This window comes from Podarcis gaigeae (genome assembly GCF_964106915.1).
Source record: "Podarcis gaigeae genome assembly, chromosome: 2".
In the NCBI taxonomy this organism is placed as follows: domain Eukaryota; kingdom Metazoa; phylum Chordata; class Lepidosauria; order Squamata; family Lacertidae; genus Podarcis; species Podarcis gaigeae.
Window position 1 is genome coordinate 111,518,555 of NC_139679.1, and position 19,260 is coordinate 111,537,814.

A 19,260-nucleotide genomic window follows, 5' to 3' on the forward strand; every position below is an offset into this window, starting at 1 on the left:
TTTGGGAATGCCACACCCTGTTGAGAATCATCTAGTCCAACCCACTGCAGGAATATGCACCTGTCCCATCCTTTTCACATTTGCTCTCAGCCCTCATTCGCCCTCTTCCTGCTATTTAAATTTACATATCTCCCTCTCCCCCACCCCCCATGGTTGCCTCGCATGCTAGTCCTACTCAGAGTAGACTCACTGAAATGAATTAAAAATTCAAACATTAATTTCAAAGGGTCTGCCCTAAGTAGGATTTAGTTGGATGTAGCCTGTTATTATGGCCAAAGTATCTTACCCAAAAAGATCTGCACAAACCAATTTCATAGAATCATAGAATCATAGAGTTGGAAGAGACCACAAGGGCCATCGAGTCCAACCCCCTGCCAAGCAGGAAACACCATCAGAGCACTCCTGACATATGGTTGTCAAGCCTCTGCTTAAAGACCTCCAAAGAAGGAGACTGCACCACACTCCTTGGCAGCAAATTCCACTGTCAAACAGCTCTTACTGTCAGGAAGTTCTTCCTAATGTTTAGGTGGAATCTTCTTTCTTGTAGTTTGGATCCATTGCTCCGTGTCCGCTTCTCTGGAGCAGCAGAAAACAACCTTTCTCCCTCCTCTATGTGAAATCCTTTTATATATTTGAACATGGCTATCATATCCCCCCTTAACCTCCTCTTCTCCAGGCTAAACATGCCCAGCTCCCTTAGCCGTTCCTCATAAGCCATCGTTTCTAGGCCTTTGACCATTTTGGTTGCCCTCCACTGGACCCGTTCCAGTTTGTCAGTGTCCTTCTTGAACTGTGGTGCCCAGAACTGGACACAGTACTCCAGGTGAGGTCTGACCAGAGCAGAATACAGTGGCACTATTACTTCCCTTGATCTAGATGCAATACTCTTATTGATGCAGCCCAGAATTGCATTGGCTTTTTTAGCTGCCGCGTCACACTGTTGGCTCATGTCAAGTTTGTGGTCAACCAAGACTCCTAGATCCTTTTCACATGTACTGCTCTCAAGCCAGGTGCCACCCATCTTGTATTTGTGCCTCTCATTTTTTTTTGCCCAAGTGCAATACTTTACATTTCTCCCTGTTAAAATTCATCTTCTTTGTTTTGGCCCAGTTCTCTAATCTGTCAAGATCGTTTTGAAGTGTGATCCTGTCCTCTGGGGTGTTAGCTACCCCTCCCAGTTTGGTGTCATCTGCAAATTTGATCAGGATGCCCTTGAGTCCATCATCCAAGTCATTGATAAAGATGTTGAATAAGACCGGGCCCAAGACAGAACCCCACTAGTCACTCTTCTCCAGGATGAAGAGGAACCATTGATGAGCACCCTTTGGGTTTGGTCAGTCAGCCAGTTACAAATCCACTGAGTGGTAGCATAGTCAAGACCGCATTTTACCAGCTTCTTTACAAGAATATCATGGGGCACCTTGTCAAATGCCTTGCTGAAATCAAGGTAGGCTACATCCACTGCATTTCTTTCATCTACCAGGCTTGTAATTCTGTCAAAAAACGAGATCAGGTTAGTCTGACATGACTTATTTTTCAGAAATCCATGCTGACTATTGGTGATCACAGCATTCCTTTCTAGGTGCTCACAGACTGTTTGCTTAATGATCTGCTCCAGAATCTTCCCTGGTATTGATGTCAGACTGACTGGGCGGTAATTATTTGGGTCCTCTCTTTCCCCCTTTTTGAAAATAGGGACAACATTTGCCCTCCTCCAGTCTGTCGGGACTTCGCCTGTTCTCCAGGAATTCTCAAAGATGACTGCCAGTGGTTCTGAGATCACATCTGCCAGTTCTTTTAATACTCTTGGATGCAGTTCATCTGGCCCTGGAGACATGAATACATCTAGACTAGCCAAGTATTCTTGTACTATCTCCTTAGTTATTCTGGGCTGTGTTGCTTTTAACCTCTCTAGCAAGCCTGAGTTCATTCTGTGCTTTAGCTTTTCTGACTTTGTGTCTACACGTGCTGGCTATTTGTTTGAATTCCTCTTTGGTGGTTTCCCCCCTTTTCCATTTTTCTACACATCCTTTTTTAATCTTAACTCAGTTAAAAGTTCTTTAGATAGCCACCCTGGCTTCTTTAGGCACCTTCCATGTTTCTGTCTCATTGGTATTGCCTGAAGTTGTGCTTTTACTATCTCCCTCTAAACAAACTACCAGCCACCATGAACTCCCTTTCCTTTTAGTATTACTGTCCATGGGATCTCACCTAGCACTTCCCTAAGTTTTATGAAGTCGGCTTTCTTAAAGTCAAGAAATTGAGTCCTAGTATGCTTGGCTGCTCCTTTCCGCTGTATAGTAAACTTCAGAAGAGCATGATCACTCGCGCCTAATGATCCTTCCACTTCTACCCCACTAACCAGGTCATCATCATTGGTTAGGACCAGATCTAAAATGGCTGTTCCTCTTGTTGCTTCTCCCAATTTCTGGACAATGAAGTTGTCTGCAAGGCCAGTGAGGAATCTGTTTGACCTTATGTTCTTGGCTGAGTTTGACATCCAACAAATATCCGGGTAATTGAAGTCCCCCATTACTACTATCTCCCTTCCTTTTGCATGCTTGGCCATCTGTTCCAGGAAGGCATCATCTATGTCCTCCGTTTGGCTTGGGGATCTATAGTAAACTCCCACAATGAGTCAGTTACAGATAGGTAGCCGTGCTGGTCTGCCATAGTCAAAACAAAATAAAAAAATTCCTTCCAGTAGCACCTTAAAGACCAACTAAGTTAGTTCTAGGTATGAGCTTTCGTGTGCATGCACACTTCTTCAGATACACTGAAGAAGTGTGCATGCACACGAAAGCTCATACACTGAAGAAGTGTGCATGCACATGAAAGCTCATACCTAGAACTAACTTAGTTGGTCTTTAAGGTGCTACTGGAAGGAATTTTTTTATTTTGTTTTTCCCACAATGAGGTCACTGTTATTCTTCTCTCCCTTAATTTTGACCCAAATGCTCTCACTTTGGCTTTGAGGTTCTAAATCTTGGATCTCTTCACAGGTATACACATCCCTGACATATAACGCCACTCCTCCTCCTTTCTTGTCTGGTCTGTTTCTCTGAAATAGATTGTATCCCTCCATTATTACATTCCAATCGTGGGACTTATCCCACCAGGTTTCAGTGATGCCTATTATGTCATATTTAGTTTGCTGTACCAAGACACGTGACCCGGAAGTGTCTCCGGACAGCGCTGGCCCCCGGCCTGTTGAGTGAGATGGGCGCACCAACCCCAGAGTCTGTCAAGACTGGCCCGTACGGGCAGGGGTACCTTTACCTTTACCTTACCAAGAGCTCAAGCTCATCTTGTTTATTTCCCATGCTTTGCACATTAGTGTACAGACATTGAAGTCCATTAATCATTCCCCCGTGTCTCTTATTTAAGGATTTTTTCCTCCCACCACTAGGTCTGCGTGCTGTTTGCTCCATTTGGTCTATGACATTTGGATGATCATCTTCATTAATTGATAGACTCCTACCTTCAGGAGCACTGTCTCCCTCCCCCACATTAGTCAGTTTAAAGCCCTCCTGATGAGGTTTCTGAGATTGTTGGCAAAAACATTCCTCCCAACCGTTGTGAGGTGCAGCCCATTGCTTGCCAGAAGTCCATCTTCAAGAAACTGCAGTCCGTGATCTAAGAATCCAAACCGTTCCTGTTTACACCATTTGCGAAGCCAGCTGTTCACTTCCACTATTTTTCCCTCTCTCCCTGGGCCACGTCGTTCAACTGGGAGGACAGATGAGATGACAATTTGTGCATTTAATTGCTTCAATTTCCTGCCCAGAGCCTCGTAGTCTCTTTTCATCTTCTGGAGGCTATTGCTTGCAGTGTCATTGGTTCCCACATGAACCAAGAGGAAGGGGTATTTATCTGAGTGCATTATTCTCAGGGTGGGGGGACTCACAGAAATGACTTCAAAGCAATCCATTACAATGGTGCATGTGGTTTACAGTGCTATATTCAATAAAAAACAAAGGCACTATGATTTACAATTGTAAGAAAAATATTGCATATTACATCCATAGCTGGGCTTTGTAATGCTAATTGGTAGGACACAAAGCAGCAAGAAACATCATAGTTGCATGGTGTTCACCCCAAACAATTGCAAGCTCTTTATAACTTCAAACAATACTGGGAGGGTGGGTGAACACCACAAGCTTCTGAGAGTGAGTGAACTACTATGAGGGGCCCAAGCGGGACCATGGGAAGGAGGTGGTATTTCAGCTGTTTGTGGTCTGAGTCGCTTAGGACTTTAAAAACTAATGTGAGCATCTTGAATTGGATCCAGTAACAAACTGGCAACCAGTGAAGCTGTTTTAAAACACAGGCTGTATGAGATCTATGCAGAACCATAGGCAGAAATCTGGCTGCTGAATGTTGGACAAGAGAAGTTTCTGAGTTGTCTTCAAAGGCAGCCCCACATACAGTGCATTGCAATAATTCATTCTGGAAGCTATGGAGCACAGTGACCAAGTCATCACCGTCCAAAAGGGACCATAGCCAGCATTCCAAGGGCAGATTGCCTCCCCACCTGGACCTGAGACACCTATCTTTTCAGCATTCAGCTTTAATTTATTGGCCTCATCCAGCCCATCACCACCTGCAAGCACTAGTCTAACATCTCAACTGCTTCTCTTCATTCAGATGGAACAGAGAGACAGATCTGGGTGTCGTCTGCATATAGATATGCAACTTCCTGGACTCAGCATTGTGTCTAGATGCCCAGATCTCTGCCGTGGCCAGAAGTGCATTTGCACAGTTAAATCTAGTGCACCAGCTGCACCCATTCCTTGAGATGCCACCAACCCCATCATTCTGCTCGGACACTGAGGTCCAGCTCCAAGGGCCTTCTGGCGGTTTCTTCCCTGTGAGAAGTGAAATTACAGGGAACCAGGCAGAGGGCCTTCTTGGTAGTGGCGCTTGCCCTGTGGAACGCTCTCCCTTCAGATGTCAAGGAGAAAAATGACTATACAATTTTTAGAAAACATCTGAAAGGAGCCCTGTATTGGGAAGTTTTTAATGTTTGATGTTTTATGATGTTTTTATATGTGCTGGAAGATGCCGAGACTGCCTGGGAAAACCCAGCCAGATGGGTGGGGTATCATCATCATTATCATGCACCATCGGATTATACAGCTGGTCCTCAATCGTGACTTAAAACCAATCTTTTATTAGCCAAAATAAATTGACGTAGAATTCCATTTTAGGTTTGCTATCTCTGGATTTCACAAAGAAGTATTTTGATGACAACAGAATAATACCTTTCCATAATCTTCTCAGTAACTCAGTGACATTTTTATTGTGCGTTTCTGGCAAATAACAAAAACCCACATAATTATTATATTTATCAAACTAAAATATCACAGTAGGAGAGAGTCTTTCTGGCAAATCCACTGAAGTTCACGATTGCAGGGTTCAGAGCTGACACTTTGTTTTATTGCAGCACAGTAGTTTCTTTCAGCATAGTCTGGTTCTGGAAATCTGTGGAAGAAAAAGGTACATCTGAATATCAGGACTGAAGTCTGTTACAACTACTTTTCATGTTCTTAATAGAAAGCATGAGTGTTCCCAAAATGTACAATAAGCTGGTTGTATGCATCTGAATCCTCCAAACATGCATGAGTAGCATCAAACTGGAGAGTGTGGAAAAAGTCATGCTGAGCTTGATAGTGGGAGCAGCAGCCCTTTTCCTGCCCCAAGACTTTGGGGCCTGGGAAGAAGGATTGCAGCAGTGGGGGGTGCGCCACCAGGGACTGGGGCATACTTTACACCCCAGGAAATCAAAACAGCAGCAGGACATATGCCCATGCTGCATGAGGGGTCAAGGCACGGAGGGCGCCCTCCTGCGCCACAGTTCAGGGTAGGACAGGGTTGGAGAAGCTGCTGCCCACTCTCCTCCTGCTCTCCGCCGCCACGTCAGAAGTGACCAAGTGGCAGAGCAGCGCTGCCTCCCCCTCACCTGCTCTCCTCCCCTGGGTCAGGCTGCACCAGCCTCAAGCACCATAACCAAGGAGCAGCTCCTTCTAGAGTGCAGCCAGGTTCTGATGAAGAATCCTGCTGTGGGACGACTGTCTGCACCCCCTCTCAAAATTGCGCCTCCATGCTACGCCTCTGAGTGAAATGAAAATGACCTACCAGTTTGCCACCTAGGAAGAATTAGTGAAATGGGGGCAATGGGGCAGATATAGGAACTTGAGAGCAAGAGTTGGCTTTGCTTGTCCATATTTGGACCTCAGCACGTTCCCAACTACATTAAACAAACCCAAACCGGTCTGTTGGCAACCCCAAAATAAATGGGATGGTGGGGGGGGGGGCACCCATCATTAACTGCCAATAACTTGCCAGTTTTCCCTTTCTTCTCTCTTCTCTGATTTTCCTCTTAGGTCAGGCTAATATTTTTGGCCAGTTCTTTTTGACCATTTGTGTGTGTTAGGAGTGAAAGAAAGCCTTGGAAATAGAAACAGGGTGAAGTTTTTTTAAGAATTCCATGGAGAAGGGTGTTGTCACTGGTTATGACATGGAGCACGAGGATTTTCTACTATTCTTTCACTTTGCATTTTTTTTAAAAAAAAAAGTGGGAAGGGTTACATCTCCACTCCCTGCCACTGTGGTTCCATACAGCACTTATAAATAGGGAAAATATTCCATTCACACCCCTAAAGATCTTTCCTTCCCCCCAAGAACCAGTGTTCTGGAGAAAGGGGGGAACTTCAGTTGAGACCATGAGTGGGGAATGAAGCAGCCAGTGAATAAAAATAAAATTTCCTACATGACTTCATCGTATAGAAACTTGCCATCCCAGACCTTTCCCAATTTCTCAAGAGTCAAAATTGTATGATTTTTTGCTTAGATTAAAAACAATAACAACTCACAGACTTTGATCAAACTGGGAGTCTGTAATCCAAGTCCATTTCTTCTTCGATTTTAATAGTGAGAGTCCAATCCAGTATTTTGAATTTTTAGTAATGCTTTCTATGAAATCCTGCATGAGATAATGTGTTTTTTATTAAAAAATATGTTAAATTATTTTCAAGTTGATAACTTCAGAATAAAGCTTACATTAAAGTAAAATAAAGTAGTAAAATGTGAAAGTTGATATTAATTATAATGAAACATTCACCAAGAACAGTAATCAAAGCAGCATTAAGCATTTATAATGCAGGCCTCCCTATTTACACAAGGGTTACGTTGCAAGGAACTGTGCATTTAAGTGAAATTGTGTATATGGGGAACACCATTGAAAAAGCCTCCAAACACGCTTTAAAGCATCCATGGGGAAAAGCCGCTGAAAGGCCGTGTGGAATGGGGGGAAAACAAGGGGAACACCAGCCCCTCCTCTGCCACTGCTCCACCACCAACCTCAACTTCCTAAAGAGTCTTTCTAAATAAAAAGAGGACTTGGGCTACAGTTACAGGGATTTTCTTGCAACGGGTACTTTGGTTCTCATTAGTCAAGCTCCCCAAGGCCTTCTCTAGACACTGATAAACTGGCCGTGGGTGGGAATGGGATGAAGCACTAAACAAGGCCCTACGCTCCACATGCTTCTCAAGTCACCAACCATGATATCATTGCAGAGCTACTAAGCTAGAGTTAAGCTCAGCTGGACTCAGGCTTCCTTCAGAATTAACATGCATTGGAATGCATTGCCTGAAATATGCAATTGTCCCCTTACCAGCTCCTCCTTGTCTTGGATGACCAGCAGTTGAGAATCCCTTGTTGAACAGTCATGTTGGCTCTCATCCCAGGTTTTCATATTTTCTGATGGCCAGTAGCACTTGTCCCTGTGGAGCTGCCATTGTGGAGGGCACACTTTGCAAGTGGAATTATCTGTGGAAGGAAATACATTTAATGATTATGACTGTGTTATGTACTGAGTTGAATAGGATCCAAACTGCAGCAGTCTGATTGGTCCTAGAACAATAGGATCCAAATTGCAGCAGTCTGATTGGTCCTAGAACAATAGGATTCAGAATGCAGCAGTCTGATTGGTCCTAGAACAATGCAGCAGTATGATTGGTTGGCAGGAACCACCCAATCATGCTCCAGATAGAAGTGAATCCACAACCTGATTGGCTTACAGTAGAATTCCAGAATTAGCCAATCATGTGCAGCCCATTGTGTAAATAATGTATATAAAGCAGATACTTTGAGGGGACTTTCATTCATTCCTCCTTACCACTATGAGCTGAATAAAGAGCATGAAATCACTTTGCGACTCTGAGTATATTTCAGACTGGGCCTCCATTTTTGATTGTGAAAAACATAAGTGCTCTGCAATGGTAAAGACCCAATGCCTCTAGGCTGAGTGAAGTTGTCCAGTAAATTGATGGTTTGCAAGGTGCTCTTTGAAATTCCTCAAAGTTGGGGTCCAACAACTTTTTATGTTACTCTTTTTATTTTTATTTTTTTTTAAGTGTACTTACATTTGCCACATTTATTTTGAAGGAGGAAGAGCCCTGATCCAGATCATGCTCTCCATTTCCATCGGGTCTCAGGGCTGGCTTCTCACCCAAAAACATACCCTCTGTTTGAGCCAGAAGGTGCTTTTTAGGGGAGAATGGGGGGAGGCGATGTGAGGAGAATCAGAACTTACAGGGTTAAACAGTTCTGAGTGACGTCTCACATTCTGAGGCGTGGCTATATTCACATAGGGGAGTGTTTCTCTGTGTGTTTTTCTTCTTTCACTTTTGACGGGAAAGCGGAGGGATGGCAGCAAATTCTCCGGGCTGATTTATGTTGTTATGCTACTCATTAAAGGCTATTGGAGATAAGAGAAAAGCCTGCTTTGCAGTCTGATTTATTCCCACACAAAGCAACAGCTTTCCCCACTGCGTAAACTCTGCTAAGAAAGCTAAGGAAGCTGGAAGAAGTTTTTGACCGGCACGGACAGCCAGTGTCGCAGCAAGGAAACGTGCCGGACGCCATTTTGGCCCACAGGCGAGACAATAGCTGTCAGGTGGGGAGATTTTTATGGAAAACAGGCATGCAGCTTGATTCAGATTGGCCCCCTTTAAAGCTTCTTTTATAGTCCTGATCCAATTCAGTCCTCCCTGTACACTCAAAATGCTTTTGGGTATAAAAAGATACAGAGATCTCTCACATCATGCCATCGCAAATCAAGTTTATTACTTGCCTAGTTTTTGCATCTGAATGAGTTCAGAGAGAGGAAACTGGTGCCCTCTAGAGGACAAAGATGGAGATGGAGTTTACAAGACAAACTGCAGCCTTACATGTCCAAGTTGGTCTCCACAGTCTGTCTCATGGTAGCTCCGTGGTAACAATACTGTGGTGAGGTTGGGGTTTTTTTTTGGGGGGGGGGGCTGTCAGTCTCCATTATACCTGAGTCCCTAATAATTCCTGGTGCCCTGGATCCAGAAAAGGTTAAAATCTAATGGAGGATTCCATATTAACTATTCCATATTAATAGCCTTAAATGCTGTCCTTGGTATAACAAAGGAAGTGGCTTTGTGCCAGAGGGCAAATGTGTGGGTCTCCCTTCCCTCACCTGGCTCTTAGTGAGAAAGGCAATGGCCGGAGTTGAGTGTGAAGTTAGCTCTAGAATGAAACCACTGATGCTTGATAATTCAGGACCATAGGGAGCGGCCCTATTCTTAGGGAGATCATTGGGTTCCTCTAGCTCAAATTTTGTCTACACTGACCAGCAGCAGTTTGAGACACCAGGTATGGAATCTGGGACTCTACCACCAAGCTATGAGAACACCACCTGGAGTCATGTGTCCAATTCTAGGTGCCACAATTTAAGAAGGATTTTGACAAGCTGGAATGTGTGCTGCCACATGGGAGATGGAGCAAGCCTGTTTTTTTCCTGCTCAGTAGGGTTGGACCTGAAACCATGGATTCAAGTTACAAGGAAAGAGACTCTGACTAAATATCTGGAAAAACAACAGTAGAAACTGTTTGACAGTGGAACGGTCTCCCCTGGGAGGTTGTGGACTCCCCTGGGAGGTTTATAAGCAGAGGCTGGATGGCCATCTGCTATGGATGCTTTAGCTGAGATTCCTGCATTGCAAGGAGACTGTTGGGGTTCCCCCCAGCTCTACAATTCTATAAGTCTATGATTCACCCACAATGAATGAGGTTCTTTGCAGAAGCTTTTATGCCTCAAAACAACATAGATGTGAACTGAAAGCAAGTTCTTACATACAATTGCTATGCTTAAAAGAGACAGCAGTACATTATATCAATTCTACCTGAGGACCTATTCTGATTTTGATTGCAGAAGTTGAGTCTTAGGAAAGCCTGAAACTTGTCTGTTGAGGCATTGCATCCACCATTGTTCAGCACATTTTTTTCCTTTTCAGGTTCCAGCTGCAAAGCTGCCCCCACAAAACAAATAAAGTCATTAAAATGAATGGACATAATGTTAAGGCACAAATTCAAATTATGGGGGCCAAGGAATGGGGAGAAGAAGATGGATAGGATAAGATAATGAAGGCAAGCTGCAAAAGAAACCAGGATACTTGTATATTTACTCATTGTGCAGAGAAGGGAATTTGGGAGAAACATTATCATGCTGGGATGTAAGTAAACACACCTGCCCAAATTCCTCCTATGCAAACATTAGGGAGTCCCTGCTTTCTTTAGACAAAAATGTGGCAATGGGATTTCTATCGGCATTTTTAAGGACAGAAAGATTTTGAAGCTATTTGCTTTCAAAACAAAATACATGGTTGCGATTCTCCTATTCCTCCCAAAACCACAAAACCAGGAAGCATCCAAGAATGAGGTAAAAAAAAAAAACCTCACAAATGCCAGGAAAAAGGAAGAGTCCTTTGCAATTTAAGCATACTGCAAAAAAAAAATAACCTGTCGTTCTTGGAATCTGAGATATTTCTCTTTTTTGCACTGTATTCCCCCAAGCACTGAGAAGATCGAAAGGTTCAGTGCTTCCCTAATTTCAGCTTCCTTTGGAAGAAGGTGTCTTCAGGCTTACAGCGTTTTTGTAACAGTTGCATTTATTTACAAATATCTGCCAAAATCTTTATCTGGGCTGCATCTTGGCCTAACACAGACACCAGCTCCCTTCTTCTGATATTCACCAGCAAACCATTACAGTATCAACATAATCGGGAAGAACAGCTTGTTATTCAGGCCTCAGATACCCATTTTTACCTCAGCTTTTTACCTCAGCTTTTGCCTCACACCTCCCTCCCTCGCTGACTTTCCCAACTGGCATTACTTCTCCTCACCTTTCAGTCTACTCCCAACTGACTACCAATCGGAATACATTGCTTCACTGACATAGTTTAAAATGAATTTACCTGGTCCAAGTCTTGTCTAAAAACATTAAAAAAGGCAACACATGTACTTCTGTAAACTAATAAAATGTTTAATAATAAGCAGTGCTTATATTTCACCACCATTTCATAGCTCAAATCAGGGAAAATAAATACATTAAAGGGACAAAAGTACAAAGATTCACAAAATGTTTAGGGGTATTGTAATGGTTATATGGGGTTGCTTGTGCGTAAGTTGCCGCCACTTCTGGCTAGGTTGCCTGGTTAAACCTTTTCCTGGCTGGACAGCCCTTCACTTCGTGGCTGTTTCAGTCGCTAGCAGAATCCGTCAGTGGGCGTTTCTTGAACTTCTTCCAGCAAAGACGTTCTTTGACGCCAAGTCTACGCCTACTTTCCCTGCGTGGATGTCTTCTGTGCAGTGAGGGTGTGGGCAGCGGAGGACCTGTGCTCTCCCCGCTGGTCTCCGGCGAGGAGTCCTGGAGCCCCCTCGCCGATTCCCCCATCTGCCCCCCTTCACTCATGGTGTTACGCTGATTTCCTTCCCCAGCCGATGAGCTCCCTCTCTCCCTGCTGGGCCCTTCTCCGGCATCTCTTGGGAGCCTTGCCTCCACCTCTGGCTCCCAGTTTCCTGACAGGTGTGCGTACCCCTGCATCCCCTCAGAAAAAAGGACTGATAATAAGTATTTTTTAAAAAAATCAAAAGTACGATAATCTCTCTGTCTCCTTTCAGAAGCTGTTACCAAGCAGCAGGGGTGGCCCATGCATGAGGTGAGGTGAAGCCATTTGCTTCAGGTGATGGATCTGTCCCCTACCCCATCCCCACCTTTGTGTTGCTGCCAGCCCTGAGGGGCTTCACCCTCACTCCTGCCACTGCACCCTCACCACTGCACTCCTGCAGCACGGGTGCAGCCACAGTTGAGGGTACAGTTGCGGTGATGGGGCTGAGGCGGGGACCCGGATCCGTGGGGGTGAGGCATTTTGCCTCTATTGGCAAGATGTTTTCAGCTGGCCCTGCCAAGCGGCAAATGCTAAACAGGCCTGCAACGGTAAACAGCACCATGCCTCATGTTATGTACTGAAGTTCTCACCCTGGGCCAGCAGGGGGATACTGTAGATAGTTATGCAAATGAAGGATCGAAAAGTGACGTTCAGTGATTGGATAGTTTTGTATGCAAATGAAGGATCGAAAAGTGACGTTCAGTGCTTGGATAGTTTTAGAAAATGGCAACAGTTACATTGTTCTGGAGCTTTATATAAGCAGGCTGGCTGAGCTCCTCAGTTTAGTTCTGTTCCAGCTTACAAAATAAAGAGCTGCTTTGGAGAAATTGCTGTGTCGTCTGCTATGTCAACCCACAACTTAACACCTCAAATTTTGACAGTTGCTGCACTTTGATATCACCGAAATATTGTTCGTAGCACCAAACAGAGACACAGAGAGACAGCATACTTCCATGGGTAGGTGGGTGGGTGTTTAAGGGTTATTAACAAAGAAAGAGCTGGAAACAAGGAGACATAGCCCAGATCAAAACGGGGAATTGGAAATCAGTATCAACACAAAAGAGCTATTTCAAACCGTTTTACAAAGCCTAATGCACACATGTGGGGACTACAGTGACTCAATCTGAAGAAAACTGAGGATTCACACCCAATTTAGAGTAAAATGTGGATGAGCCCTGAGGTGGGGGAAATGTCATTCCCCCAGCAAGGATCCTGTTACCCCAACGGTTGCTGATAGCAGACCCTCCAATTCACTCTGCAGTGGTACCTCGGGTTACAAACACCTCGGGTCACAAACACTTCGGGTTACAGACTCAGCTAACCCAGAAATAGTACCTCGGGTTAAGAACTTTACCTCAGGATGAGAACAGAAACCATGTGACGGCAGTAGGAGGCCCCATTAGCTAAAGTGGTACCTCAGGTTAAGAACGGTTTCAGGTTAAGAACGGACCTCCGGAACAAATTAAGTTCTTAACCAGAGGTACCACTGTATTTCCCAGGGACAGTGCAAGATTTACAGAAGCCATCCCTGTTTCTGATTTGATCCTGGAATGTCCCACTTTTCCTTAGGACGTCTCTATTTTCATCGGAGAAATGTTGGAGGGTGTGGAGTTATTTCACCCAACAAGCCAAGGAGATAAGTAATTATACAACCTTTGGAAGACATCCAAAGGCATCCCTGTATGGGGAAGTTTCTCGAAGTTTAATGTTTTATTATGTTTTTATATATGTCGGTAGCTGCCCAGAGTGGCTGGGGCAACCCAGTCAGATGGGAGGGGTATAAATAATAAAATTAAGATGATGGTGGTGATAATGATGATGATGGAATATCATGTCCCTATTTTCATTGGGAAAATGGCGGAGGGCATGTGATAGCATACCCTCCAACATTCCTCAGATGACAATGGGGACATTTCTCACTCCCTTGGCACCTCAGATCTGCCAGAGCCTCTCCTCCTCCACACCTGCTCCTCAGCAGCCTCTATGAGCTGCCCAAGGGAGGAGGCACACTGGTTCCCCTATATAAATATAGAGCTGCTCAGAACATTTCCTTGAATTAAATATTTCCTTGAATTAATGGTTAATACACCGGGAGCAGGATTTTGAAACATCTACAGTTGTGGTTCCCAACCACACACACCACACAGGGGGGCAATTTGATTTTTAAGGGGGGCAATTTGAGAATAAGGTATTAACAGTTAATGGCCTTTTAGGCTTCATTCACCTGAATAGGAGTTCACTCTTTGAATAATAAGAATTATATGTCACCGGGGGGGGGGGTCGGTGTCAGGATTTTAGAGATCGTTAGGTGTGGCATGGCCAAAAAAAGGTTGGGAACCACTGATCTATAACAATTTAGAATTTAAATCTGCATTTTGCAAATTTTGCTAACCCAAGTGAAAACCACTATTTTTTCACAATACCCTTGAGTAGAAACAACTCATAATCTTCCCATTGTTTAATTGCTGAGCCTTGAAAAATGGATTTTGGACTCCAAATAAAATTAAACATTGTGCCCCACTAATGATTTTCAATATTCATTCACTTTTCAATGATTTCCCAAAATGTTTCCAGCCGGCCTGGTTAAATACCATATGTGGCAAACGTCTTAAATTTTTTTAAAAAAATCATTATGATTCGTTTCTCATTCGTGCATAAAAATTGGTCAGATTTTCAAAAGAGAATTAGAATGTGTGCATAAGGCTTTGAATCTCTCACCTCATGTGGTTAGTTAAGCCCACCACGGACAGACAGTTCAAGGCTACTTGAAAATGTAATGGTTTTATCGGAGTCAGTTACAGTCTACATCGACTTCCTGTCAGAGCTCAGAAACTAGCATACCAAGAAGTCTATGCCTTCCTTTAATCAGGAAGATGATTTCTAACCAACTTCTTGGAAACCATCTTAAAGCAGAAAACAAATGTGCAATTTCTGATGTATGAGGAGGGGTCCCATTCTGAAGGTCAAAAAATGCTGTGCCCTTTTCATAATAAAAACATTAGGAACGAGAGACTGGTTGTTGCTTTTACTACTACTGCTACTACTACTACTACTACTAATAATAATAATAATAATTTAATTTAATAATAATTTATTACTTATATCCCGCCCATCTGGTCGGGTCTCCCCAGTCACTCTGGACGGCTTCCAACAATAAAACATCAAACATTAAAAATGTCCCTAAACAGGGCTGCCTTCAGATGTCAGATAGTTCTTTATTTCCTTGACATCTGATCGGAGGGCATTCCACAGGGTGGGCGCCACTACCGAGAAGGCCTCTGCCTGGTCCCTGTAACCTCACTTCTCGCAGCGAGGGAACCGCCAGAAGGCCCTCAAGGGCTGGACCTTGGTGTCTGGGCTGGATGATGGGGGTGGAGACGCTCCTTTGGGTATACTGGGCTGAGGCCGTTTAGGGCTTTAAAGGTCAGCACCTTTGTGCTTGGAAACACACTGGGAGCCAATGTAGGTCTTTCAGGACCGTGTTATGTGGTCTCGGCGGCCACTCCCAGTCACCAGTCTAGCTGCCACATTCTGGATTAATTGTAGTTTCCAAGTCACCTTCAAAGGTGACGTAGAGCGCATTGTAGTAGTCCAAGCCGGAGATAACTAGAGAATTCTTTCCCCCAATATGTTTCTCCCCCCCCCCCAAAGGCATAGCTACTTATAAATATACTTTCATACTCACCCAAGACTATCACAGCTATCATGAGGATGACATTCCCAATGCATGCTGCCCACAGAGCGATCTGGATCCAACGGGAATGCTGGGGAGCAGCTATAAAGAGTGACGACTAATTTACAAAATTGAAGGATGTGTTTATGCAGTCTTAAGTGAGCTTGCCTCCAACCGATTGCAGATACAGGAAAAATGCAGTGATATGATATGTGGGGAAGCCAATCTTCCCACCCAAAAGCAATGTTACCCATACCACGCATTCACCCATATGAATTTATTACCACACCAATATGCCAAATAGTCACCAAATGTGCTGCTCTATAGATGTAAGGAGAAATATTAGCAGCACAATTCACAAATTCACAGACATTTTCAAATCTGTGGGGAGAGGAGGCGAATGATCAATTACTGGGCCACATAGTGGATTTAAAAAGCAAAACAAAAACCTTCCATATTCTGGCATCACATTTTGGGCCTAAACAATGATGATGATGATGATGATGATAATGATGATGATGATTTACTAAAGAAACAGCCACTGAATCAAAAACTGAATTTTGATCACTAAATCCAATTTCTGGAGGAGGAGTTGTACAGATCACTGTGCTATACTTATTGCTTTTCTTTTTAAAAATAAGAACACCCCATTTTTATTTGTTCTGATTTATTTTATTTCATTAGTGCTTATTCGACAGAAAGCCTCTAAGCAGTTCACAAAAACGATCTAAAATATTCATTAAAATACCAGTAAAAGCAAGCATTAAAACACATCCTTTTGAATCAAAATATAAATAAAACAAGCAAATTTAAAACAATTATATGGCTTGAACTTACACGACAAAACTACAAGCCGAAATAAAAAAGTTTTTAGCAGATGCCGAAAACAAGACATTGAAGGGGCCATAGACTGCCTTAATCTAAAGCATTTAGATGGTATGAGCTCCAAACACTGCTTGTGCGCTGAATTCCAAGTGAGATAATTTTGTCAGCATAGGTTGATCTATGTTAATAAGCAGATACGTGTGGAATTCTCTCGTTTTCCAAGGCAGTTACTAACAAAGATTGACATTTCACTTGCACACACCCCCAGCCTTTGCACATCATTCATCCTTCCCTCTATCCCACAAAAATACAGCTGCATGCATTGCTACTTCAACCGAAGGCGCAGTTCATGTACACCCTTCAGTTTCTGTGGGTTGCATTGAATGCTATTCCTACTCAAAGCAGACCAGTTCATGTTTATGGAAGTTAAGGGACATAACTAATTTAGGATACCTGAAGAAGTGTGCATGCACACGAAAGCTCATACCAAGAACAAACTTAGTTGGTTTCTAAGGTGCTACTAGACAAGTTTTTTATTTTTATATATATTTCTACTGCGTCACACCAACACGGCTACCTACCTGAATCTAATTAAGGTTTGTTGATTTCAATGAATTTGCCCTAAAGCAGAACTTAGGGCAACTTTTCATTGCTTAGATGCAACCTTTCGTACAGGATTCTATTTCTCCCATATGCCGGGGCAATTTTCCCGCACACTTGCACCAACTATTTTGCGTGATCGCAGCCGTAAAAAAATGGCACAGAAACATGGGGGTCCAAGCAGAGCCCAAATGACCATCCTGGTGAAAGTTCCAAGTGCCTACTTTCTAGTCCCATGTCCCAAAGACAACCACCAATGTTTAAAAGCAATCAGGTGACACTAGCACTCACCAGGTTGTTGAGATGGGCTGTGCTGGCTTGAAGAGCCTGTCTGAGAAGCGAACTTTATATCAGCATAAAGTATGTCTTCAGCCATCCTGGAAGCGGTGCATGAGTCCGCTAAGCTCTCCGTAACAAGGGGAAATGTCTGCAAGCAGTGGTGTGCAAACCAGCCTGACCAAGGCAATCCAAGATCAGGAAGTGTTAATCACACCTCTTTGAATGCGGGGCTGACATTTTTTTCATTTAAGTTTTCAGAGGGCAACCCGAGTCTTGTGCAGCTAGAATCACCAAGAGGAACAAGCACGAGCAGGGAGGAGGTGGATCTGGATTTCCTGGCAGGGCTTTAGATAGATCTCCAAGGGATCCTGTCTCCCAACTGTTTGACGAGAACAGCAGCAAAAAAGGGATGTGTGTGTGCACGTGCGTGCTTTCTAAAAATCAGGCTCTGTGGTGAAAAATGTGGGAGAAAAAACAGAAATTGTTTTTGTATGTGGAAGGACTTGAAGCTTAATTCTAGTGCTGAAAGCCCATTCCTGAGTGAAGCATCTTCTTAGAGCAGGGGCCACCAGAATGGGGGTGCCCCCTTTCCCCCTGGTGGCCACAAAGCCTCTAAGCCCCACCATCACCACCAATCACTACCTTCTTGGACATAAGGTGATGAGGGTGGCTTTTTCTTCAGCCCTCTGTGCTTTTCAAGGCTCAGATTACTTCTACTGGGTTCAGCTTTTACCCAGATTCCTTGGAAAAGCAAAGTAAAGTGGTACCTTGGTTCTCAAACTTAATCCGTTCCGGAAGTCCATTCCAAAACCAAAGTGTTCCAAAACCAAGGTGCGCTTTCCCATAGAAAGTAATGCAAAATTCAGTATAAATACAGCTGATAGCTACTGTGGTCTAAAAGACTGATTAATAACCAATTGAGCCATAAATGCTGGCTTGCCGAATAAAAATAGGGGAAATGGTTAAAGTAATTAAAAGCAATATTTTGCAAAAGAAAAAAAACAGCAGGAAATATGCAAGGGTATAAATAATAAATTATTATAAAAAAATTATTATTATTATAACTTACATATAGTCATTATTTACGTGTTAATAACAGACTTAAGGGGACGTGGGTGGCGCTGTGGGTTAAACCACAGAGCCTAGGACTTGCCGATCAGAAGGTTGGTGGTTCGAATCCCTGCGACAGGGTGAGCTCCCATTGCTCGGTCCCTGATCCTGCCAACCTAGCAGTTCGAAAGCATGTTGAAGTGCAAGTAGATAAATAGGTACCGCTCCGACGGGAAGGTAAATGGCGTTTCCGTGCGCTGATCTGGTTCGCCAGAAGCAACTTAGTCATGTTGGCCACATGACCCGGAAGTTGTACGCCGGCTCCCTTGGCCAGTAAAGCGAGATGAGCACCGCAACCCGAGTCGTTCACGACTGGACTTAACTGTCAGGGGTCCCTTTACCTTTACCTAACAGACTTAAGATAATTATTTATATGAGCATCTTGGCATAATTATATTAACATTTTAGATTGTTTATTTATGTACTTAATTTATATCCCATTCTTCCTCCCAAAGGAGCCAAGGAGACCTAAACTTTGTAATTTCTTGAACTTTTTCTTATTTTAAAAATTCAAATAAAGGGGGGGGGATATGCTCCTTAGCAGAAAGCTAAACATGAAATGGAAACCTGTGTGATAAACACCTTGACCACGAAATATGCAAAATCAGTGGAGATGCTGTTTGCAGTGGAACAAATGAGTCAGAAACCTTTGGTGGACAGGCAGAAAGGCCATAGGCCACAGTGGTTAGCACATATTAACCGTGAAATAGACAAGCCCTGTTGTTAATACTGGAGACAGCTTCTTCTACATAATGGTCTTGTTGCGGGAGGATGTGGTTGTAGGTGGAGGAAGAAGAAGGTGTTGATTGCTTTAGATTTGCAGCAAGAACCCTGCAGGCAAGAACTTAATTCGTTCCGGAGGTCCGTTCTTAACCTGAATCTGTTCTTAACCTGAGGTACCACTTCAGCTAATGGGGCCTCCTGCTAGCGGAATCTGTAACCTGAAGCGTCTGTAACCCAAGGTACCACTGTATCCCATTCTTCAGAAACTAGCAAAAAGTAGGGAAATAAAA

At 43.6% G+C, this 19,260-nt stretch overlaps 1 protein-coding gene across 6 annotated transcripts; it reads right to left on the reverse strand.

The window, feature by feature from the left end:
- Nucleotides 1–5,271: 5,271 nt before the first annotated feature.
- On the reverse strand, nt 5,272–18,091 carry LOC310837987 (killer cell lectin-like receptor subfamily B member 1B allele C). 6 transcript variants are annotated; one of them, XM_083725291.1, is made up of 6 exons: nt 17,150–18,091; nt 15,446–15,535; nt 10,216–10,341; nt 7,677–7,831; nt 6,876–6,985; nt 5,272–5,484 (listed from the first exon to the last, which is right to left on the reverse strand). In XM_083725291.1, the coding sequence occupies exons 1-6, from the start codon at nt 17,232–17,234 to the stop codon at nt 5,364–5,366; spliced, it is 687 nt and encodes a 228-aa protein (XP_083581417.1). In that variant the 5' UTR covers nt 17,235–18,091; the 3' UTR covers nt 5,272–5,363. The 6 variants fall into 6 exon arrangements, with proteins under 6 accessions (XP_083581417.1, XP_083581420.1, XP_083581419.1 ...); XM_083725294.1 differs by lacking the exons at nt 15,446–15,535; nt 17,150–18,091 and adding an exon at nt 14,306–14,369; XM_083725293.1 differs by lacking the exons at nt 15,446–15,535; nt 17,150–18,091 and adding an exon at nt 12,908–13,384.
- Between the last annotated feature and the right edge of the window lie 1,169 nt (nt 18,092–19,260).